The sequence below is a fragment of the Heliangelus exortis genome, chromosome 1, assembly GCF_036169615.1.
Source record: "Heliangelus exortis chromosome 1, bHelExo1.hap1, whole genome shotgun sequence".
In the NCBI taxonomy this organism is placed as follows: domain Eukaryota; kingdom Metazoa; phylum Chordata; class Aves; order Apodiformes; family Trochilidae; genus Heliangelus; species Heliangelus exortis.
In genome coordinates, this window is record NC_092422.1 from 135,193,325 (window position 1) to 135,219,746 (window position 26,422).

Consider the following 26,422-nt stretch of genomic DNA (forward strand, 5'->3'; position numbering starts at 1 on the left):
CATTTCCTTGTGTCCTATTTCTGGTCACCAGAGAGAGGAGAGGAGAGGAGCACCTCTCCCTTCATTGCATCCCTTAAGCAAGTTGGTATCATTGCATAAGACCCCAAGTTCTTTGTACTCTTAGAATACACAGAGGAATACATTTATTCACTTGTTGAATGAAATGGAGCAGCCATCTGAAAGACTGTAACACTAAAGCAATTATTTCCAAGTGCAAAACACACTGCCATGGGAAAAAGTTCTGGAAGAAAAGGCTGGAAGACAGGAAACAATCGGCTAAGTTGTCCAGAACTTCATTAGCAGTCTTGTTAATTAATGGTTAGACAGGTGAGAAAAAAATAGGAAATTTTAACTGAGAAAAAACCCAGTACTAACACAATGGGATGCTAGTGATCTAAGTTGGATTGATTTAAAACTCATAGGAAAGTTGTCCTACTTACTACATTATCACCAACATTTCCTTAATAACTTCTTTGTTTTTAAGGTCTCTCCCACCAAATATTTTAGCTGCCCATATCCTTAACATTAAGCTTCAAATTTAAAGGATCATAAACACATTGAGACAAAGCTGAGTTGTTGGATTATGGGGTGGGTTTTTTTTGTAATTTTAGTAAACAAAGAAAAACATTTATATTCTGGGAAGTATAGCAGAAAGAAGCCAAGGAAAAACTCTTCCCAAAAAAGCTGATTTGTTTTGAAAACAAGAAAAACCTCAGTTCTGAAAGGTTTTGTTTTAGTTTTTACTAGCTCGAAACTCACTTCACCTCACCAGTGGCTGATCACTAAACCACAGAGAATAATGGTAACATTTGGAAAGTCTAATTGCTTGACCTCAAAAAAGAAGAAAGTGATGAAAGGAAGCTGAATAAGTGATGAAGGAAACAGGACTGACCACATCACACTGTCCCATCACCACAACTGGGTGTTTGATTGACAGTCATAGGGAAGCTGCCAAAGGCTGAACCAAGTTCCCTTTCTTGTGCATTGAAAAATTAGGATCAGGTGAATTACAGACTGGCAAAGATGGAGTTTAGAATAGTTTAATTTATTTTTTTTTTTTAACAGTGTTATCTGGGCCTCTTCCCTTGCTTTGCTGGGATTCTTAAGTAGTTTGTCACTATTCCTTGACATTACACTCAGGTTATAATTTTGCTATGCTTTTTAGCTTAATTTAATATTACCCTTTCTGTTGATTCTTGCATTCGAGCTAAGACTGACCAACACACTTTCCGTGAGTTGCTCTTGTTCAGATGTGCAACTGGCAAACTCCAAAACTCCCTTACCTCTTTTCTCCTCCCACAATCTCTCATTTTCTTACACTGTTCCTTGCTGTTCTGTGCCACTTATATGACAAGGTAACATATGCCAATGAAAATATTGACAGACCCTGAAATTTTAACTGGTGTGCTGTATGCGAGACAAGAACTCCCACAGTGGCTTTAAGAGATGCAGAGAGTGGACTTCATTTCCTGAAACCAGGAAACTTTCTTTCAAAAACAAAGTGTGTGTTCAGATCAGCCCTGGAGGGGGCAAGGGGTGAAGATTAGAAAGGCTCTGGGAAACCAGCTTGGCCAAACTTTTAGGAACAGGAGCCTGTCTGAATGTCTGAATCAGGACATGTGGAATATAAAGACGAGAAGTACAGCTCAACTCTACACTTGTCTTCTTGCCTTGTTCTGAAGAATTATTCATGTGAGGAACTAATGGCCTTCAAATCCAGGCCCAAGCTTCTCCATAGTAAAATGTTTTTAAACTAGTAATTTTAAAAAATGTTTTTATCTTATTGTGTTAGTCTCTCTGATTCAATCTACTAGCAGACCAAGAAATACAAATAAAACCACATGCACTAAATCTGAATACAGGTGCTTCCACTGCAAAATGTTACTTCTCAGAGATCAGTAGGGAACACACGTTTATGGAAAAAAATTTCCTTATGATAGAGTGAAATTGTGCAGCATCAAAAATGAGTGAATTTAGAGAAACATACATAATAAACACACTAAGAGAAAGAGAAATCTAACTGAGGTTGAGAAGCACTAAGTGCTAACCACTATCAAAACTAATCTATTTCACAGCAGAGATTAACTGAAGAGTCTTCGCTTTAGTGCTGTGAACCCATATCAAATTAAGGGCCAGATACAACATGCTAAAAACGAGACACTCCAAAAACATCCATAGCACCTCTGTTTTCACTAATCTATAATTCCAGTTTTGCAGATATAATCCACAACACCTATTCACCATGCTAATGTGCAGTTAAAAAAAAAACCAAATAAAACCGAAAATGCAGCTTCTCAACTATTTACTTTATCAGCATCTCCTCACTAGGAAGCAAGTTTTGTGATGAAAATAATGGATACATTACAATAATTTCATAACATGTCGAATTTGAAATCAGGATTCAGAAATTAAATATTAAATTAACTGAATGTCAAGATCTGTAATTATTTTTGAAAGCTGGTGGCAGCTGAACTAGAAAAGAAACCTTTAACCTTAAAATCTTACAACCTTCAGTTTATATTGAAGCTCAGAGCATTAAAAACAAAAACTAAAGGTGAATTCTGGCATAAGTATGTAAGATTGTGATATGGGTGTTCCTTTAAGAAAAATATGAATGCTTTAAGGATTTTAACATAAGCATTCAGTAGTTCAACAAAGAAGTTTGTTCTGCTGTATTTTTTCTTCTGCTTTTGTTAATTGAGCAAACAGATGCAAAGCCAAAAATTACATTTATAAAATGGCTGATTAAGCCTCAGTGTGGATTCCTTCTCCCTGCAACATGCTGGGTTAGTTGAATTTGGCCCTAACAGTGTGGGAAAACGTCCCAAAGGTGCTGTTCTTTTTACCTTTAACACTGGTGCACAAGCCAACTGCCCTGTAAACAGATCACACACAGCCAGTCACTCTCTGCTTGAGAGACCTGCACCATTTGGCTGAAATAAGTATTTTCTAAACAGCAATAAAATCTTTCTTATGAATGGCATTTTATTGAGGTTTCAGAGGGTATGTTTGTGATCTAATACCAAGCATGTCTCTTTTTACTGCAGTCTTATTAGCCAGAAAACAAATCAAAATATATTTTCATACGGGTATGTGATCTTTTCATTCCTTCTAGAATAATATCTGATATAACCAATAATTTCATCTTCTAAAAATTTTCAGAAACATTTGATATCAATTGAATATTATCCTGACATTTTGAAATCAAGTATATTAAGGAATCAAGACACATCTCACATTTTCAAGATAGCAGCTACTGAAAATCCAGTCTTCAGCAAAAGTTATTAAACTTAGCAGTTGCCAAGGACAAAAAAGCAAGCACAGTGAATGTACCAACTCACTGGAAAAGGATTTCTGATACAAAAGAAAAACATGCATGAGAACACTGTGAGTCTTACTATAAGAATGATATGTGAAGACCATTCTGAATAAATGAAAACCAACCCATTTCAGGACTAAAAGCCTGATGACTTTCTGCTGCTGAGACAGCTAAATACATATATAATTTAGTTTATCTCCTTAAAACCAAAATTGTTTTCCAGAAGAATCTTATAAACAGGTTCTCTCTATAGATGTGAATGAAAAAGCATTTACCCTGCTAACTACAAAAAAGATGTACCAGATCTGATCCAAAGATGGACATACCCTGAGACTCTACTGGGAAAAGTATGCAAAAGGATGGAGTTGATTGAAAAGCAGTATTACTGTGCTCAAACTGTACCTTACTACAGCATCTTCATTATCATGAGAATCTTAGATGGGAAGTATACAGCTCTATTTTGGTATCCACTGAATTAAAGCAATTTCTGGTTAGGAATGCAGACCAAAATGTCTCTCAGGATGGCATGTTTGGCATACTTCTTTTGGGTGCTAGGCAAACAGATTTATTAAGAGGTATCTCCTCTTCTGAAATATATTCTATAGCACTGGCTTTGACTGCTCACATGAGGCTAATACGAAGAGTGCCTACTGAGATGATTTGTTAGACTTCTGACCGCCTGGAAAATGGGGAACAGCAGCATTATTTGTAATAAATATACCACATACAGAGCTGAACAGCCTGTATAAATAGTATAAATGGCTTAGTTCTTCCTTCTCTGATATAGCTGTAATTCTGTCTTTTCCACTTGTCAGCTGCAGGACTCCAGGATACGGCTAGAAATATTTTGCAAGCTAGGAATACTTGCAATGCCACCACATTTCTGGAAAACTTGGTGAGTGTTGAAAATAGCATTTCTTAGTATCTCTTCACTGGAGGTTTCTGTAATAGCACTGGTAATGTGCATGGACAAGGTTACTGGCTTAGACCTTTGAGTGTACCATTTCCTACTAAGTGGATCTGCTACAGAACCAGTAAGTGTATCCATGAGTGTTTTGAATAAATATGCTATATTTTTCATATACGCTGAAGGAGCACAGAAAAAAAAATAAATCCAGCGACAAGATACCTCACACTTCAGCCATCTGAAATATACACTTGCAAGTGTAATAATTATCTTTATTTTGGAGTATTTACTGGGGTAGATAAATTCCTTATCTAGACATCCTGTGAAGTACTTCTTACATGGTGACCTTGAGACAAATGAGGCAAAATTAAGATTTTAATTGAGCTGATCTCATTACCAGGGGAACTGCCTTGATGTAGCCAGTCATTGAGAATTTTTTGATTCTTTGTAATGAATTCATCTTCCAAGTAATCGAGGAACACTCATAAACACTAGGAAAAATCAAAAAACATTTACTGCCAAGAAAAATGTTTCTAACAGGAATCTCATATATTTTCTGTAAATTGTCTGTCTTTTTTTATAGGAAGAGAAACATTGGAAGTTGAGAGATATGACCAGTGCTGAAAATCTAATAAGGAATTGCTGAGGCTATGGTCAAAGCAGAATACAGAAGGACAAGAGGGGAGAGTTCTGGTACCTTTCTACTTTAAAATAAAATTTCTCTACCTATAATTCAAAAAGCATCCTCCATTTTTCCAAGATGCAGAAAAAAACACTCTTCTTCCCCTCTGGAATTTTCAAGAAATCAGTTGAAACTTCTTTAAAGGTTTTTGGTTATTTTTGGTTGTTGGTTGTATCATGCTTCCAGACAGGTGTAAGAAAGAATGTAGCAGTGTACAAGCCTTTTAAACTAATAAAATAAAATATGTTGGTTTAATCAAAGTCAGTATCTCTTGGCTAAAGACAAGATTTCCTTCCAAATATTTGCAAGCTAGTAAATTGCATTTCAGTCCATTAAAAATAATAAAAAGATAAAAATGTATCTGGGGGAGAATACATCTGTAACAGAGCATACATGCTCCCAAAACTGCTTCAGTCCCTTTGAAGAACAGAAAAAAAATCTGCCAAGAATGTACCCCTGATGCTTCCACAGCAAACTGCAGCTGCCCTTCATACACAACACACTCTTCCTGAATCCTGGGAGCAATAGTATCTTTAAAAATAAAATCTTTAAATTCTTTTAAATTTTTCTTTCACAAAGAAGAAAATTAAGGCAGAGAGACATGCACTAGCAAAACATCCAGCTTGTTCAGGAATAAAGCTGTAAGCTTGGGAGAACTATGCACTATCTGAGACCAGCAAGTGGCATGAATTACTGCAGATTTGTAAATTATGCAGCACTGATACCCAAGTCCCCTTCTGGAGTTCCCAAGAAAAGGGCACAAGAATATCAATAAATCTTCACCAGTGGTGCTCAGTTTCAGTTTTAGAGCCTATCCTACAGCTGATCCTGATCAGGGTGCCTGAGGAGACTGAGGTGTAGCACGGTCTGGTTTGGATGGGATCTGAACTGCACCTACTACAAGGCAAATAATTTTATTTTTTTTTTGCTACAGCAGGTGTTTATTCTGAGAAGAATAAATCTGATACTGAGAATGGTTCTGAGTTTGAGGATCTGCTGTTTCTTTACAAAGAAAGGAAATAATTTTTAGGAAAACTTAATGCACTTAACAAGAGTGTGATGTATGTGTAGAAGTAAGGGTGGAAAATTTAAGCAAAACAACATTTATCAAAAGCTTCAAAACGTAGTTTAGGAAACAAAATTAGAGTAAGTTGTGAATAATATATACCTACCCCTTCTATTTAACTAACACAGTAATACTTTAAAAAGATTCTCCAGATGTTCAGCTTTTGTTCACACTATAAGGTTTTTGCTCAAGTTAAAATAATTGAAGTTTTAAGCATTTAAAATACAAAGCAGACTCCTTCAGCCTGCATGAACTATTATTTGTTCACGTGATCCAAGCATAATCAAAAAGAACATGAAAATAAGCAGTCAAAGGAAAGAAACTGTCAGCACCAGGGTGCCAAGTGCCATCTCTTAGAGCAAAGACATACACGTATTACACATTAATATGAGAAATCTGTGCTGAAAGCTAGAGAGATAAGAAGGAAAAGAAGGCACATAATAAACTACAAAGTAAGAATAGTTTTTTGCATCTTATCGGTGAACTTCTATAGTGCCACTGCATGGACTCTACACAAACTATACCTATTACTTGTAGTGAACAGTCCCTTTGGCTGGGGGACACAATTAAAAAACATTTCCTTTGAGAAGAACATGTTGCAGTTATTACATAAGTGTTGTACTTCAGATGCACCAGACTAATAAATTTTTTCACATTCCAAGTCAGTGGCCACTTTTGCCACATGAAGTAACATTTTGCAGTATCCTAATTAAGTTTTTACTAGTAACTTCATTTAATACTCTCTCAGTTTTTTTTCATACAGGAAGACCTACAAGTAAATGCTGAAAAAGAAAAAAAAAGATTCTCTGTGCAAGAGAATAGGGAGAAAACAAGCAATGCTAAAAGAAAAAACACCTTTATGTTCATTAATGGGATATTAATAATTTAAAATATGTTGACATGCCAAATACTGAAAAAGTGGAAAAGACCGAAAAGACCTATTTCTAAGCTGTTTGTTCAGGTCTGTATGATACACTGTTAACATATTCTGCTGGCATTATCTATGTAAAGTGAAAAATGACACACTGAAAAGTGAAGCAAATGTGTAGAATCTAGCTAACGGTTGCCTGTAAATTAACCAGATTAATGCTGTTATTTATTTGGTACAACTACCTGATACTTCAGGCACATCCAGCAAAACCAAGAATCCTATCAGCTGAAAATTAAAAAATTAAACAGAATACACTTTTCTTTTTTTTTAAACATTGCAGACCAAAGGAACTAAGTGAGCATACAATGCAGATCACTACAAAATAAGGCACGTCTAAAGAAAGAACCAAACATCACTGAACCCAAAAAAAAGAGAAATGGTGGAACAGATAATTTATGACATGCAATGACCCCAAAACAATGTATTTCTCAAAGATACAGCATCCCCACCGAAGCCTAAATGGCTAAGATTCTTTAACCTTTCATATACTTGTAGGGTAAAGTTGCATTATATCATCTCTCTTTTAGTTCCCAACATATTCATTAAGCACAGCAACAACTCAAGAGATTAAAAATGCAAGGGGAAGTTCACATACAGTCAATATGAGTTTTGCTGGCATTCAGAAAATAAACGATCTTGTCAGTGCTATCAGTGCCAGTGGGACTGATAAAACTGGAAGTCGAACTGATGCTGAAAGAGAAGGAAGACATTGTGTATTTTTCAGACCTGTGAGCTACAGTAAATCCAGGGCTTTGAGAACTCACAAGTTTACATGGTCAGAGGGAGCTGAGCAACACAGGTGAGTAGAAACTAGCAGGAAAGCAGCCTCAGTTTTCTGCTGGATTGGCACCTTCTGAGATCTGTCAAGGCTGGCACTAAGAATGTCAGCTTGGCAACTGCTAATTCTTGTCACCTGTAATTTCTAGGGCCAAAGGAGGGTCTTCTGGTCTATCTACAGAGGGTATTTTGCAACTCAAGTTTCTAATCCTTTCTCTCTCCTGGTTTTTATAAAAGGAGATAGTTACTTGTAATTTATCAAATTCATTCCAAAGTACTTGAAAAAACGATGCTGGAACTGAATGTTTCCAACCCCACTGTAACCCCAAAGCGACCAGCACGCATGACCCCAATTTCTGTCAAATCTGTCAGTATTATAAACAGATACATAATAATGTTCCATGCAGAAACACTTTAAATTTAACTGAGCATGCTGGGTCACTAAAGGGATGGGTGGCACTTTACACCTTAGAGCTAGGAGTTAACAGAAATGACAACTAGAAATATTTTGTCCTCTGAGGAAGTAAAAAAGATTTATTTTTTTTTTTTTAAATTTAGCAGAACAGCCTATTTGCTATTATCTGTCTATTAAATCTGTGTGAATCACCAGGGGTACTTTAAGAGAATGACTGGATAGAAAATCTGGCATATTCCAGCATGAAAGGGGCTCTCTATTGTTTGCAAATGAAGAAGATGTCATATGGAAGGAGGAAACATATGACTATAGCACCCTGCCAGGACAATGACATATAATAGAGCCAAAGAATAGAAAGAAAAAGGGGGGAAAAAAACTTACCAAATTAAGCTTAGCATAATAATGTTCAGCATGTTTTTATCTTGCAATATCTGTAGTAGCCTACTTGGGAGCTTATGGATAAGCAATTTTATTTTCAATTCACAGTAATGTGATTAAGAATGATTTCAAATTAATTGAGTGATAGCAGTAAAAGTGTGCCTCAAACCTATAAACTGTGTGACTGCAATAAATATCTATGCTTATTTTAAATATCTATGCATATTTTTGATCCAAAAGATGAGAAGTTATTTCCAGATAAGATGCACAGGCCAGTTCGAAAAGCTGTTTTTACAAGCATCAGGATGAAATATTGAGAAATAAGAAATGCTCTCAAAAATGGAACCTGCTCTTAGTAAGTAACACAAGAACAAAACGTAACATTTCAACTTAGTCACAGGTGCAGACTAAACACACAGGGAGTAACTTCCTAGTCAGCTGAAAACCTCACAGCAGAAAAATGCTGTCTCAACAGGGCAGCTGAGAAGAAAATGCCATGTATGCTCTATTTAATTTTCCCAAAACCTGGGCAAGAGAAAGGATGTGACAAAAAGCAATGTGCATATTGCAAATGGTTCTTTCAGCTCAGGTGATAAGGCATAACAGCATACCTGGTAACTATAGATGCAGACTAGTAAAACCCCCCACATGGACAGATCTAAGGTCACTGTCTTGGTCTACAGTCTCAGCCAGCAGAAGAAACTTACAGAGAACATATAAAAAACACGAGAAACAGAGATAATTTCCAATTTTATCTTCAGTGCTTCCATTAACACCAATAATGTCTGAGAGTGTTTAGGGATGGGGAAGAAGGGGACAGAAGTAGGAGGAGCTACACTGGAAATCTTGAAAGAAAAGTATCTGGATAAATTATTATTTATGAAAGGATAAGCCTATTAATACTACAATGACACACTTCACAGAGATGTATTACCCAGAAAGCAGCAATTCTTGGTGTTTTTAAAGAACATTTAAAAACTAAGAACACAAGCATAAATTTGCAAGAAGTAAAAGTGTAGTGATCCAGTGGACCCTCCTCAGCCACATTTTTCTAATTTTTTTTTTTTTTTTTTTCACTACAACTGTAGTGCTATGAAGTAACAGGAAAAATCTTGTTTATCCTATTTTCCAATATTATGATGCAAATTCTTATCAAAACCACACGAAAATTGTAGAATTTGTCTTAGAATACTTCCCAATAGACAGCTTGAAGATCAGCACGATCACCCATGAGGCTCCTTTTCCTAGGCTTGAACTTACCTTGTTCCCTCCACCCCTCCTTGTATGTCATCATACATCTCATGTGTGTCAAGTCATTGATGCACTTAGTTATCTCACCAGCATTCCTGCTACACTCGTTCTGTTACCCCAATGTCTTTCTTGTACCTGGAAGCCCCAAACTAGACATAATATTTCAGATGCCTCACAAGCCCCATGTAGCAGACAACGAACACTTGCCCTGCTAGCTGTGCTTCTGCTAATACAGTCCAGTATGCATTTGGCTTTCTTCACAGCAGTGCAACACTGCTGACTAAAGTTCAACTTGGTCCTTCTCTAAATAACAGCCTTCAGCTGGAGATGCAGGGGTCATTCAACCCAAGCCCGAGAGCTGATGCCTTTATTGAACTTCATGAGGTTTCTGCAAGTTCATTTTGCCAGCCTGTCAAAGTCACTCTAAATAGGAGCCCTGCCCTCCAGCATGTACTCCCCATAACCACTCCCTCGATTTGCTATCACCCATGAAATTTTTGAAGGTATATTGTGACTCACCATCCACATAATTAAAAAGACATTAAACAGTGCTGATTCCCCTCTAAGCCATCTCATCACTGAAGGCTATCAGGCTGCTCAGGCATGATTTGCCCTTGTATATCCATACGGCCAGTTCCCTAACACTTTCTTGTCCTTCAGGTGCTTGAAGATGGCTTTCAGGAGGATCTGCTCTACAAACTTCCCAGCATTAAGTTACACTGACTGGCCTACAATCCCCTGAATCTTCCTTTTCCTCCTTCTTGAAGATGGGTGTGATGCTTGCTTACGCTGACAGCCATGAATTTTTGAAGATGATACAAAGAGTCCTTGCTATAACATCAGCAGGCTCCTTCAGCAACCTTGTAAGCATCTGATCTGATTCCATCAACCTGCATACTTCTAATTTGTTTAAATGGTCTGTAACTTGGTCTTCCACTTCCGTGGGTAATGGTTCACTCCAGCAGACTCTGCCACTATGCCTAGGGATCTGAAGAGTCCCTATCAGTAAAAAAGGAGGAAAAGAAGCTACTGAGCTCCTCATACTTCGCAGTACTTTTAAAGAGGTCTCCTGCTCAACTGAATTCTCTGTAACTACTGTATTATTGTTAAGTCCAGGTTCCATTAAAGCTTTTGGTACTGTCAGTTACGGAAATTTGCACCAAGATTATTTTATCAAAAGCACATAAATTCACTGTCAACTTACTTGGCTTTCGGAGCTTAAGAGAAATAAATGTCTAGCCATTTGAGGGGATAAACTTTTGCAGAGACATTAGCCATTTAAGAAAAAAGGTAGCCTTCAGATTTTATTCCTTTGACTAAATGTGATGTGACACATATGGGTTAGTCAAAATGTTTAATGTTGCATGAAGTCTGAATGATAATTTCAGTTAATCTTCTGATGATGACTTGCTAGGTAATTTGTTAACATATGGGTACGTGAACATAAAAGATATGCTTTAAAATGTCTTCTAAAATATTCTGTTCTGATGTTTAAAATAACATGGTAGAAATCCATCTTTCTGTTGTATCTGCAAATAAGCAAATTGTGAAAGATTCTTCTAATCTCTCAGAACATTTCACTCAGAGCTGTTCAAAATTCACAGAATATTCTTGACACACAAACATCCTCCCTGGTGCTGTAATCCAGTCACGTGTCTTTCTGATATTACCTCAGTCTGAATCCCTGTAGGAAAATTTCCTTTGTGAAAACATGTACTGAAAACAGAACAATAACACAAAAGAAAATCAACTCATCCATGTTTCATACAATTAAAATTATTTCACCAGGTAACAGGAAAGAAATCAGATAATGCAGAGGAAAAAAAATATCTCAGAGACTGCAGAGAAGCAAGAATTCTGAGATGATGTATAGCTGTGAGTAATTTTGCTTTGTTCAGATGCAGTGAAATGAGGCAAGAAAAGAGGACCTTTGACAGAAAAGCTACATATTTCATTTCAAACAGAGGCACAAAGCTCTGACAATCACCATACCTAAAGCAAATTCAAAAGACTATGCCAGTGACCTGCTTTACAGAAAATCACAGTTCTGTTTTGTGTCCTGCTTATTACCACCCAACATTCACAGCCAACAAGTCTTCATTTCTTCCTTTCCTCACTATCATCTCTAAGATGCCTCAACTTCACCTCACTTACAAGGAAAAGACAACTCATACAAGCAGAGTACTCTTCATGTAAAGAATTCCATAAAGCCATTTTTTGCTTCATGTCAAATTAAAGGAAACATTATATAAAAAAGCCCAACACAACACTATTATGGGTTGTTATTTTTTAGAGATGACCAAGGAAATTTAAATGGAAACTTCTTTGAACATGATGTATCTGGCTCCACTGAGCATAAACCAACCTTTGCTGACTCGACATGCTTGACATTTTTATAATTTCCTGATGCGGTTAATGACCATCATGGTGGCAGCGTGAAGAAATGAGTCTTCTGAAGGTATGAAACTTAAGATCCAGCCACACTTCCAAAGAAATTTCTCCTGACTGCCCAGACACTTTCTCAGTGCTTAGATACACAGCTTCTTTGAGATTATCATTACAGTATTATTATCTGTCATATTCTTATAGAAGGATGATATGTTTAAAATATTTCTGTGGCTGTTGGATGTGTTCAACATAAATTTAGGACTCTGGAAAAACAACTGAAATAATCCCCTCAGATTTAGTATTTTGTTTTTACTTTGATTTTATAAGGCTACACTTGAGTTGCTATACTGACACATAAACACTCATAGCAGACTTTTATCTGGATTCATGCCACCAGCCTGCAATCATCTAATCACTAAGTCACTTTTTTGTGCGGAAATAAGGTTCATGGTACTTTTTTATTACTTCCTCTTGCATCAAATTCTCTTCCGTAGAGAAAAAAAATCTAGAAAATTTCTTTCTTTTAAGATCTGGATTACTTCCTTCAAAAGATGACAGACAATTAACCATGTGATATAAAGTATTAGAAAATCTGACTGTAGAAAGCAGGATCTTGAAAGACAAGCTTCCTGTGGGAGACCTCCTGTACTACTGTTCCAGCTATTTTTTCATTCCTGTGCTATGCTACAAAGAGAAACTGTAGATAAATAACACATTCAAAATTATATAGCAGACAAGATAACAAAAAAAAAAACAACCAAAAAAAAACCAACACCAAAACAACTCCCCCCCAAAAGCTAAGCTATTTGTTACCCAATTTGAAGCTAGAAGTCTTGCTTTTACTTTCTCAATATAGCTAATTCTTTCCTTGAAAAGTGTGCATTTGCTCATTATAGCACCTGACTTTGACTTGTTATCTATTCCCAGTTCAACTTTTGTGACATATATTTGTAAGAACCACTTAAAAGAACTGTCACATATGACTTAATGGTATTTTACATCTTTTCACTGCTGCAGGTAATGACACCAGAGTGGTGTTATTGGGCTTGTTACTCCTGAACTTGAATCTGGACAGTTCCTTATGTAAAGCTGTCATCAACAGAGAAGCAAAAACACTTTGTGGAAAACTGCTTTAATTCCCATGCATCCCTAGACTATTTTATTTACTATGAATCAGTATGGTATCCAGTATAGCCCCTTAGACCCGTGAACAGTAGAGTGCATGCCATAACAGCAGGAGAGAGACAATAAAAGCTAACCAGACAGATCAGAAAATTCAGAGGATTTTGACTGACTACAGTAAGCAAAGCTATTACAGATGAGAAGAGATATAATTCAGAGAATTTCCTCCTGTTTTGAAAAGACAGACATATCTAGCATGTTTTTTCACCTATTCAGTTCTTTTCCAAGAATACACATTTTTTTAATTGGATGAAAAGATTAACTGCCTTACAGCATTACGAGAAAAACAAAGGTATGGCTCCCATAGTAGCTTCCAAGGTACTGTACATAATGCAGTTCCAGAGAACAGCTATTTCTTCATATACTGCAGTTAACAGTAATTGGGCAATGAAATGAATAGGAAAGAAAATGAGTGGTTTTGCAAACCCTGTAATTTTCCTGCTTATCCCTAGGAGAATCTTTCCATTGTGTTTCTTGCCAACAGGGCTCTCACCTATTCCCCTTACTCTCTTAATTTATTTTAACAAGTATATTAAAAATCTCAGCAACTAGCCATTAAACAATCAATTTTTTTAAATGGAAAAAAAAAAAAAAAGAATTACTAAGAAACTATGAGGACAGAATGGACCACTTCTTTACTGTCATATCAGAAAACTCTGAAAATCCTAACACTTGGCCAACTGCAACCATATCCAAGTCCTATCATTGTTTCCAGCCAAACTTTAAAATACACTCTAAATGAGAGAAAAAATATATGGTTAAACTGTTTAAGGAAAGAGAAATCATGCCAGGTCTCCAAACACCCCACACCCAAATGACACCCTTAATACAGTTCCCCATCTTGTTCCTTCCAAATTCCTGTATAGGCGCAGGTATCGATAGGACCCATGGACAAATGGATTGAAGCAGAAATATCTTTGAAATATGGATTTCATAACATTTAGGACTTTATCAACCAGACAAAATATATCAAACTCTGCTCACTGTCCCAACTGGCAAATATAGACTCTGAAACAGAAGTCCTGTTCATGCAAGAAAAGACACTGTATTTCAGAGCAGAACACTCCTAGGGCAGAAAAGCTCCTGACAGTTCTGTTCTTTGGGATCTGAAGAAAGAGGGTTATTCAAGGACAGCCCTCATGTCCCCAACAATTACAAGTATGCCAGTACAACACATTTAATACAGAAGGTATTGATGGACAACATGATTAACTTCCCATCTTTTTCCATTTTGTGGGAGGAAGGAAGCAATGGAGCCAAGGCCACAAGTGTAAGGTCTGTGCCAAACCAAGGTCAGAACGCTGACACAATTTAAAGGCGTCAGCAGCATCGCAGCATCGTGGGATTACACTCACCACCACATTTTTCACAGTGTTAATCAGGAAGAGAAAAGTCAGATGTTGGTTGATAACTCAGAACTTTAGTCACTAAGTAGTGGCTTTCCGGGTAAAGACATTGCCTGAAACAATTATAATAATTTCTTCAACAGGAGTCACAGATACTTTCTACCAAACAGACTTTAAAGATTGGATTCCAAAATGGTTTCAGGGCCTTTCAAAGACAACTGGGGGTTGTTAGATAAGGTACTCTGTCTTGTATTATGTAGGTGATAGGTATTTCCTCCTAGATCCTCTACTGAAATCCCCAAACCTGTATTTAGCAACTGCTTTTAAAATACAAAAAAAAAAAAAAAAAAAAAAAAATTGAGCCATGGCTGAAAGACTTCTAAACATGTTGTCTCTTTCTCTTGGTAGCATTTTTTCAGTAGTTCATCACTTATCATCTTCAACAACTTTATTCTCTTGCTAATTTGCTTTTGTTTAACCTTCAGCCCTTGGTTCTGACAGCACAACATGCACAAACTGTACAAAAACATCACTGCCATGTTTCAGACACAGATGCAATGATAAAAATCCAACAGGTAAAGTGTGTATGGTTAGTATTTTAAAGGCACTAGTTCTGTGCTCTACAGAAAATATGGCTAATGATCAATCTTTTTTCTTCTTAAAAATATGAGATAAAGACAGTAATATTTGGAACTGTCTTGCTGGAGCCTCCTGTTTCTCTATCTTTTTCCCTTGAAAGACTTCACAGGTAAGTCTTACTCCTTCTTGCCACTGCACTACAACATTAATTTACAGTGGTGTGATATAAATTCTTTACTTCAAGTACAAGTTTTCTTCTAAACATTTACCCTACGCTATAAACCAATCCTCCTGCACAATGAAATCTCTGATCTTTTATTTTGCAGACCATGTAATCTTCTGTGAAATCTCAGTTCCAGCAGAACATTATAAACATCCTTATTAAGAGTGAATACTGACCTTGAGGTGAGGCTGAAGGAAGCAGCAAATCCAGGAAGGAGATGCGAAAGAAAAAGAGTTACAGTATGTGAAAAGAGTGTCCAGAGATAAGGCAGTTCAAGAATACAGGACAAAACAAGCAGATCTAAATCAGGTAATGACACACAAACATACAATCCTTCACAAACACAGAGCTGCACATTTTATAGACATCTAATAAGAAAATAATTAAAAAGAGAAAACAGGAACTTTAAATTAGATTACACCATTTCACTTGGAAGCAGCTTTCTGTAGAGAAAATTGTCTCCAACATGTGACAGTTCAAGAAAAAGGGAAATAAGCCAACTGTAGAAAACTCTGGATTTATATCACATCATTATCAAGTATCCTTCTTCCAAAATTCTAACTAAAATTTTGAAAATGTAGTTTGACTACCTGAGATGAACCTTAATGTGTTCTTTTCTGACATCTCCCAGGGGTTTATTTTTCTCTCCATAAGCAAGACACACATTTTCTTTACTTTTTCTGCAGATGACCCAGACTTTTTAAAAGTGAATAAAAATACAGAAGGGAGAAAAAACCCCAACCATTTAGTAAAGTCTTCAAGACCTGAAGACCTGTCAAAGCAAAAAGTTCATCTTTCTTACTTTTGACATTGAAGTCACCCTTCCAAAAACAAACATAAAAAAGCATCTGCTTCTTCTTCCTGCAGCATTGTGGTTTTAATTCTCCCATATAAGGTGCAATCTAAAAACAATAATGACCAAACAGGCATATTTTGACAGTTCTCTCCAACATTGCTCAAGAGCAGGACTGACCAAGACAAAATGCTGGAGTTCCCTGTATAACATGAGGTCCCATAGGTTCATTATTGCTTTTTTTCCGCCCCCCCCAAATATCTCCAGTATTTTTTCATAGCCATCTGCTGTCAATTTCACTGATAACAGCAAGAAAAGTCCACAAGGAGCCATAAATACAGATCTTTTTGATTTTATTTTATACTTTATTCTTTTCCAGTCGTTAAAAGAGAGAAAAAGTAAACATCCTTCTGTCCAAAAAAGGCAATTTGGCTACTCAAATATATTGTATTCCTCCCATGGCAAAATTTCACTCTAAAAAGGCACGATATGGTGAGGAGGCTAGGCTAACTAGCATAGAGGCTAACTGCTATATGCTTTGTTACTCTTGATAAATGGAACATGTAAATAAATTCTGAAGTCCTAAGTTCTGGCATAAATTTTACAAACAGTGTCGGATACTGAATTTGTACAAGCAGCAGTTTCAGAGTGAGGTGCAGCTAAGAAGTGTATTGTTGGTGTCCTTTGCCTTTTAAATTAATAGTCATTGCCTTTTAAATTAACATTCTTCATATCAAGTTCTTCACAGACAGCTTTTGTAAAGGTTGTGTTGTTTGGGGATTTTGGAAAAGCTAAGACTTGCAAAATGCCAACTACCACATCTCAGTGTTTAATCTTGAAGTAAGTTACAATGTTCCAAAAGCCCTAGTTAATTCATTTAGAAAAACATGCAGCTAAACAATTTTGACAGAAATCCAGGAGTACACAGTCTAAGCTGAGTTGCAGAGCTATGACTGGTCAAATACATCTAATGAAATGGAAGAAAAAAGTGAAAATAAGCACCTGGTTAGGTATGGGAATAAATAAGGGGAAAAAAAGCCTGCCTTTTAAGACTCTTACCAGATTTATATTCTGAAAGTTTAAGAATTCTCATTTTATGTTTCAGGGACCCTTTGTAGTTCCTGTTTCTATTGCCGTGATGTTGTGATATTGTTTCTTCAGTTTAACATGTGAAAAAAAGTTAGGACTAGAATTCAGAATGGCCCAGTAGAATGTGAACGAATTGTGCTGTCCTTTCAGCTTCTATTAAAGGTAGCATCTTTTGCTGGCACAGGAAAGCAGCAGAACAGTGAAACGTTATGCTGAGGTCAATTGCAATTTTGTGTATGCTACAGAAATATTATTTAGACAGCTGAATAGGAACAGGATCCAAATAGAGAATAATTATTGCTATACATTCATCTTGCTATGGAATAAATTCTTCCTTCCAAAGTTTTTTGTGTAATTGCTATCTCCTTTTACCATGTCTTTTAACAGAGATTCAAAATACTTTTTTTAAATGTGGACTTTTAGAGTAGTAATAATATTTATCCAAACAAAAATGAGGAATATGTCTGCCAGCACATTAAAATTTGAAAAAATCTGTAACTTTCTATCACTCAAATCAAAAAGGAGGCAGACAATTGAAATTTCCAGGTATGAGGAAGTCAATGGAGATCAGCTCCAGACGGGAGGTGAAGCCTTAGTGCACGGGGCTACATCAGTGAAATTGAGCAGATGAGCACAGCAAGCATCTGCCTCAGGAAGCAGTCCCAAGCAAGCAGGATCTGATACATACCAAGACATGCTCATTACAGAGCAAGAAAACAATAGTTTGCACTATTTCCCTTTGAGCAAGAGCACACACTTGCAGCATTCCTTACAAGACCCAGCAGAAGCGTTTCTGCCCAGCCCCATTAGCCACATACTCCAAATGCAACAGTCACACAGGGAGACCACACAATTGTCACACCAAATGGTACCCTGAGAAATCCATTTTCTTTTGAAACTCCATCTCATTATTTTAACTTAAAACTGATCACTGGGTGCATATCAAGAAAAATTGATGAGATGTGAACACTTCAGTATTTTAATTAAGATATGTATGTTTAAAAGCTAACAATTGTTTCAGTACTATTTTTTCCACATGCTTGTATATTCTAGGAAGTAGGATGTGAGCCTGCTACATTAGTCTCAGATGAACTGAAAAAGTTATGTAAATATTTCCAGTCAGTCTTTGAATTCCATTTATTTGACAGTGAATGATTGTGTATATTTACTGTTTTGTCATTTCCTCAAGCAGTCTGACAATGAATAATAGGCACCTGATCTTTCTCGTGTCAGTCAAAGCAGAAAGTGTATTTATGTTTACTGCTTTTGATACCTTTTCTTGGTAAAAAGAATGATGGCTGGTCTTTTCCTTTGTTTTTAATTGATATTTAGAGAACTGGGAAGAGATGGAGAAAGAGACAGAGATGGTATGTGTGTGCATAGGCACACATAGGCACAGATCTAAGAATGCAGAAGTGACCACAGATGGTCACGGAGCACTAATGTTGCGATTTCACTGGCTTACTGGTGATTACTGGATTTTAGCTTTGTTGCTTCTGTACTCCAAGACAATATGCGGATATGACACTTTGTTTTTACTGTATCAGCTGTATAGAAGGTGTATTTTGGTGTTATTTTTGTTGGATTTTTCTGTGTGTGTTAGTTTTTACTCCTTACATGCTCATTTATGAGTATATCCTCATACCTTCATATTGCTGAAAGATGTTAACTGAAACAAAGCTACAAAACAGCTTGTGAAGCAATTAGTCAAGGCAGGTAAAAATAAAACCGTGGCATACAAACAAGGCTCATTATTTACATGACGTTGTTTCTCCTCTGGTTTCGTAATTATTTTAATCATATCATAGCTCTTACACTCCACTGATCTAGCAGTGGAGTTGTATTAGGAGCTGTATTAGCCCATCATTGATACAATGCAAGCAGACCATGAATTATCAGATGACAGCTCCCATATTCATTACAGATAACAGATACAGGTGTGAGAGGGCATGCTCATTAACCACCTTGATTTAATATTAAAAATAAAGAGGACTTTAATGCTACAAGAAATTTGGCAGGAAAAGAAGCTTTCAAAAAAGTCCATAATCAGTACTTCTCATTATTCGTATTTTGCTAGTGTAGGGTCCTTCTTGGAGGATCTAAGATCAGATCCTTACAAGACAAACCAACAGTTCAGCCCATTCCTGAATTTAACAAAGGAGAGGGTCTGTACTTGGTTCCATAGAGATGAATCACTCTCTTTAACAGTGTCAATCCTGCCTGTTTGAATGTGGAAATAATACCAGGGCAAACAGCCAGGCTAAGGTGGCTCAATGATGGGATAACACATCAAGTTTATGCAGCCATAGCCTGCACCAGCCCTGTGCATGTCAAGTGCTGGACTGATTGGGGTTCCTTGACCGTGTTTTTCAGAACAGCTGTTTCTGCAATATCACAAAGCTTCAGTTGCTCCCAATATACAGGAAAAAGACAAGAATGGGAAGCAAAGGACTGCTAAATACAGAACAAATGGAAAAAGGATATCCCATTATATGGAAAAAGGTGAGGACGGATCGAGGAGTCACCGTAAAATCACTATAATGGCTTTTTTATCTGGTGTTCTCCACGGATGGATTTGCAATTACTGGCTGTGTTCCTGCCTCTCTTTTCATTTCTTAGATGTAGACTACAAAAGTGATTAGTGAGTCTGAATGTTGATCTTAAGGCACTTCAACAAAGGTTGACTTTCAGAGGGCAGACACTTGCCTTCTGAACACTGGCATACTTTCAAATGTTTGAAGTATCTGCAAGTCAAGGTGCTTGAATCCTATGTTCTTATCTGGTTAGAGCAGTTATGCTGATGTAAAATATATTATTTTTTCCCCTCAGTGGAACTTGTGGGACTTAAAGTGTAATATTCATTTTGTATGAAGATAAAGCAAGACTGAGAAAAAAAAATTACTTGTTAAATTCCTAGCTTGGAAATTATGAAAATCATAATATTCAATAGTTCTGTGTGCTTGGAGGTGGAGATGGACTAACCACAGGCCTGACCACTTCATCCCGTTACAAAGTTCTCATTTGCTTGTCAAAAATTAATAAATTGTGCTGAAATTTTCTATGAGAGGTGTCAGCCTCACTCAGGATTTTTTGGGGACAATTTTAGCTACATCCTTCACACACCAAAGGCAGCATTCTTGTGGAAAAAAATTTGTTCATATGGTTGAAAACTGTATCACTTCACAGTCATACACAGGCTCACATAAAACATGAATTTAAATTACATGGCAATCTTCATTTTGGAATGCCCTAAAGTTCTGAGTAATTTACCTTAGAATCTTAATACTTATTCATTTAAGCTATGAATTTTTGATGGGAAATGGATGAGGAACATAACATCAAAAATTCTGCCTTGTAATAATACCATGCAACCATGAGATAAATATATTTGATTTGCTTTTAAGATTTATTCTATAAAAATGGGTTTAAGCATTTTAAAGTAACACTATTTCAGCTTTTCCTATGCCTGATTCAGTTCAATTTATTTTTGGAGGACTTTAAGGAGTTACAACAGGAAAGAATTATAGGCACACCATCTCTCAAGGCTAATTTCAATGGTGATGACTATGACTTTATAGATATCTTTGGTTCTTCATTTTGACAGCAGTCCTTTTACTTTAAATTACTTATAAGCCCCGATGTGTGGGTTTTTTTAGGAATTATCTAAAAAAAATATTTTAAAATTCACACAAACAACTTACAAACCAAAGACAATTATTATAAGATATTGGTAGTCATTTGAAAATACATATTTCAACTTCAAATTATTGACTTAAGCTTAGGGCATAATTTAGTAGTACAGTTTCCTTTAAACTATTCTAGGAAACCATAAAGTTGATGGAACATGCAGTTAATTTCTCCCTCCATCTACCCTTCACAGACCACTACACAAACATATCACTGTCTTAAAGACATAGAGTAAGATACTTCCTCCTACTGTCCACATTTTTCAGCACTCCTTTGAGAGTTTCTTCTTAAAACAGGGCATCTTTAAATTCTTCTTAGAATAACACCTAAAAAACTCTCTTTAAACAGCTACCGCTTTCAACTTTCCTTAACAGGACTGCTGATGTTCAAGAGTCAAGTTCTGACTTTCTCAGTTCCTATATCAAAGCCACGTATCCTTCAGGAAAAAAAACAGTAGTGCCCCGAGTCCTTAGAAGGACCATTTATCATATATAGTGAGCATTCCAAAAGAAAAGCAGTTTCAAATCTGTAACTGGAACCAGGACTTCCATATATATTCACTCAGTACTTACTTTTGAAGCAACATATACATATGTGTTTATGGCCAACTCTCAAGTACAAAGGCAGTTCTTATTTGCAGAATATACGCACACAAATACCTCTGGGTGTAAGTTACCCATCTGAAGGCTGTGATGGCCATGTCCCAGATGATTAGCCTTATTTTTTTTTTTTAGTTTTTCTATTTACAAGATGATAGTCACAATGAAACTCAAGAATAAGGCAATACTGACCTCTATCAATGACACATTTTAGAACACTTGAATTTTAGCTGGTTCAGGCAGAACTGACAGCAGAGATTAGAACCAAAGTTGAAAGACAGCAACAAAATTAGAATAAAAAGCAACAGCTTCTGTGCAGTTTGAATCAGGGAGGAGAGCAGCAAACCTCCTCTGGACTGTGGTCATAACCACTGTGACACGAGTTGAATGCAGAGACTGTAAGAGCTTTTACTTGAGGTAACCAGTTCCCATTTGACCTAAGAAAAGAAGCGTAATTGCAGCAGACCCAAAGAGCAGCAGCAGCAGCAGCAGCCGGGCAGCCAGCGGTGACATTCCAGCCCGTAGGAAACAGAAGCCTTATAGAGCACTCACTTTCCCAGGAAGTCCCACACAAACCCCCCTACATGTTGCGGTGCAGGGACCGACACCTGGTAGGGAGGGTGCAATTTGCGGGAGGCGTGCTTGCTGAGAAAAGGCACAGTCAAAACAAAACCCCCCACGTACAAAATAAAACAAAACAAAACAAAACAACTCATGGAACCCGGGTGTGACAGTACGAAGGGAAAGAAACAGCAGGGAAGGGAACAAAACATAAAATGAAAAGTTACAGAGAGACAGGAGGTTATGGAATGGCAATACAAAAAGCAAACAGTTAGTTACAGAGAAAGTGAGGAACCAGACAGCTACAAGACCCTCTACACCACCACAATCCAGGAATGGAAATAAAATTTATATGGCTGTTCAGCTACAGAAGGAATTTAAACTTATGCCCACCTTCCCATAAGACAAAGCAAAATCCTGCCCACAGTAAACATAAATTAATGAGGCTGTGCTTTCAATCTCATATTGACTCCAGAGTATTTTTCAAACTTTTGCATTGCATGCACCATATTTAGAACATTATTTTTTGATACCTTGCCTCTCCCATTGACAGCTGCAAAATACGTTCCCAATAATTGCAACAGTGGAAGGATTTCCCTCCTCATTTTAATCTGAAGGTAGCTTTGCCATCATTGAAAGCTCTTACAGTTTTATTTTTTTCATCATCTTCTCCTCCTATCTTTTCTCCTTCTCTGTTCCCCTACACAAACCCGGTGAGTCATCTCTTCTATGGCTGAAATAGTGTTACTACTTTTCTTCTCCTGATGATGTATGGTCTAGTTGTCACATATACCTAGCATAAGGAAAAACTCCATCTATTTCCTCTCTTTTTCTCCAGTGTTGTGATTATATTACAGTTCCAGCTGAAGAATCACTTCAGGTGTCGATACTTTGCTAATGCACCTTAGTTCTCTAAAGACCTTGAAGACCTTTCCTATTTCCACTTACAGTGATTAGAGAACATGAATATTCTTAGATGGTTTTATTTCCTCCTTGATTTACATAGCAGCTGCTGACAGTCAAATGATAACAAAAGTATTCTTTGACATAGCGGGAATACTGACTCTAATTACTAGAAAAAACATTCTGTTATCTCAGTACTGCTTGAAAAGATGACAAGTTAAGAAGATGACCACTATTTTTTTTTATAGGAGCAAAGATCAGGTGGTAGGAAGGAATTAATGTATTCACCAAATTATTATGAAGTGATGTGCAGTCACTTGGGGTTTTCATGCTTTCCTTCATATAGCAAGAGTTTGGTTTGTAACTGAAAAAGCAAGCAACTACCACTGTAACATGAAAAACAGTAATTGCTTTGCAGATCTCTGGAACTGCAACTTTTCAAAAGAAAAAGATCCTTTCTAATTCTTTGAGGACTAGGTGCAATTGCTTTTACCTATAAAAGAGGAGTCCCACCTTAGTTTCTCTACTTTGTTATTTTTGCTCTGTAGACTATAAAGGCTTTCAATCAAAGGCCATTGATATGTGTTTATTCAGGGCTTGATATTTCAAGTCCCAATCTTGATTAGAGACTCTGAATGCTAATGTAATTTTAAAAAATCTTGCATTAAAGTCGTGCATAAGAAAATTCTCTTCCTGTCATTCCAATCTCCTCTAGGGATCAGGCTGTGGAACAGTGACTATTTCTGACTTGCTTTTCCAAAGCAGTAATTGCTCCTGCACTCAGAAAAAATTAAGCCACTGTCAACATATTTCTTCCCCATACCTTAATTCTAATAGAACTTTGCTGCTTATACCCTGATCCCTAGTCAACTCACATGCCCGAAAATGACATAGTGAACTTCACTCCCAAGATGGGCACCACTAAGGACTGAAAAAATCATGCAGACAAATATGACTTGAAACTGCTATTTAACTTTCTCATGTCTATAATACATGCACCTACACTGTGAATGTATTGCCTGAATATTCTGCTGAATACATAATTTATCAATAGATTGAAAGTTGTATCACTTTGGAAAAAAGGGAAGACAGTTAAAAAGGATATATCCTCACTTTCGGGTGCTGAATCTTACACCGCAGGCATATAATTTTTTGGTTAAATAAAACAACTCAAAGAAAACTAACAGGACACTGCCTACAATCACAAAGAGAGAAGAAATCCAGCTGACAAGCTGAATTGTTTCAAACATCTGTCACTTTCACGGAAACAAGACTGGACTTTTTAGAGAAGAGTTTTTCAAATCATTCAGAGGGGCTCAAAATTTGACTATCATCAGGCCAATGAATAGTAACCTCTGCCATCATGCCAAACCTGAAATGTTCTCTACTCACTTCCCCTAATCTTCTTGACACTAAAGGCAGAGCAGCTAAAAAGTACTAGGACAGAAAAGAGAAAGGCTATTTTGGCACAAGGCAGACGGAAATGGTCAAATTTCCATTTTGGTGTTCCAAGTTAGTGACTCTTCATCCCTACTTGCAAACAAAAAAACCCCAAAGAGGCACTACTGGCTAGAAACCCCCTCTTGGCCCACTGTAAGGTGAGAAAATGACAGAAAACAGATTCCGTTCTGATCTATCCCAAGATCTACTATTGACAAGTGTGACAGAAACATCATGGAGTCATAATAAATTATAATTTTTGTTTGGGACATTAAAGTCTAGAAAAAATATGTGAGCATCCTGGCCACAACAGTATGAGAGAAAATGATGAAAAGTGCTGTATCACATTTCATGTGGCCAGAAGCAAATCTTTTCCTTTAGCTTCACATGAGCTAAAGTTTACCTGTGTTCCTACCTGTACAAAGAGTTTCAATGCCACTTGTCAGAAGAACCTGAGTAACTGGTATCACAAGCTTTTAAAATCCATTTAGGTATTGATTAAATCAAATGAACAAAATATTCTCCAAATCCACCACAGTGTTTTGAACTTCTCCTGCCGTCCCCACTCCCTTACAGCTCCATCTACCCTTTCAGTTCTATATCAGCCCTATTTTTGAGCAGCCTGGTAATTAAAGCACAGTAAGACATTTTTTTGCTTACAGTCCACCAAAATAACAGACTAATGGCAGAAAAAGTCTAAATCTAAATGCTTTCCCTAAACAGGAACTCTAAGGTTTTTAAGACAAGAAAAAGAGACTAAGTTATCTTCTAGTAACTTTATACCATTCTCACCTCTCCAGTTCTGCTATCTTCTTATCCTTATCATTCTTCTCATTTTCCACCTCTTTCAAGATTTCCAGAAGACGATCCACTTCAGCCTGAGCTTTGCTAGATTCATCCCGATACCGCGTTACCTCCCTTTCCAACTGCTGCATACGATCACTCAGCTCTTGGCTGGACCTTGCCTCCAGTGTTGCCTCATGAGCCTGTGAGAAAAAAAGTTCAAGAAAAAACACTTAATTCACAGTTAACGTATTTTAGAGATCCTATGATGACTGCAAAATGCTAGACAGATATCTATTTCAAAATGGCAAGACTAACTATCACACAGAAATTAATATACACAGCATATGGTACTTTTAAGTATGGGGAAATACTTCGCAGGAAAAGAAAAATGCAAAAAAACAAATTAAGTTTTTTAATCTGGTAAAAAAATTGTCTGAAACAGAATAATGTAAGAAAAAAGTAAAAATATGAAAAGCAGTTAAACTTGTTTGAAAGGGAGGAAGAAGGAAAATGAGTGGGTATAAAAATTCCTAAAATATATTTTAGAGGTATTTTTAATCTATACATTCTAGAAAGAAAAGCCAAAGGTTAATAGATTTCAACAGCTACATCAATATGCAAAGTGTCAGATGGATTTGCACAGATGCTCCTGATGTACTGAAGTCCCTGTTAGTTATCTGAGCTGTATAGTCTAGCAGTAATATGAATATTGCTACCTACTGAAATTATCTTTGCCTAGGAAATATGATTTTTCAAGATAAGGCTGTGGGCACAAAAAACATTAGAGGACTATGGATAAAATGTCCCTGATGAAGAGGTGTTGAGTGTTGCTTGGGTTTTTCTGATGGCTTGCTTTGCTACAAAAATCACTTATTTATTAGTAAAATTAACTCAATAGTTCCCAAATATATTAGAGACAAACAAAAAGCAGTATTTATGACAGCATGTAAACCACCAGACTAAGGACTATCTTTCTTGAGCTGCTATTTGATATTAATTCAGTTCACTGAATAGCAGGTTTAGTGGAGCTATTCTGCTGACTAAGATTGCCTACAAACTCAGGACCTTTTTCTTCTCTGAAACATGCCCAAAACAGAAAATAAGACTACAGACTTTTTTC

At 36.7% G+C, this 26,422-nt stretch overlaps 1 protein-coding gene across 18 annotated transcripts in view; it reads right to left on the reverse strand.

The window, feature by feature from the left end:
- The window catches only part of ERC1 (ELKS/RAB6-interacting/CAST family member 1), a 277,145-nt gene that overhangs the window by 139,196 nt on the left and 111,527 nt on the right, over positions 1-26,422 (reverse strand). For all 18 annotated transcript variants that reach the window (XR_011730571.1, XR_011730566.1, XR_011730568.1 and 15 more), the window contains one exon: positions 25,309-25,502. Coding sequence is in view for 13 of the 18 variants with exons in the window: in XM_071768456.1 (XP_071624557.1) it covers positions 25,309-25,502 (194 nt within the window). In the remaining 5 variants the exon portion in view is untranslated. The remainder of the gene's footprint in view (positions 1-25,308; positions 25,503-26,422) is intronic.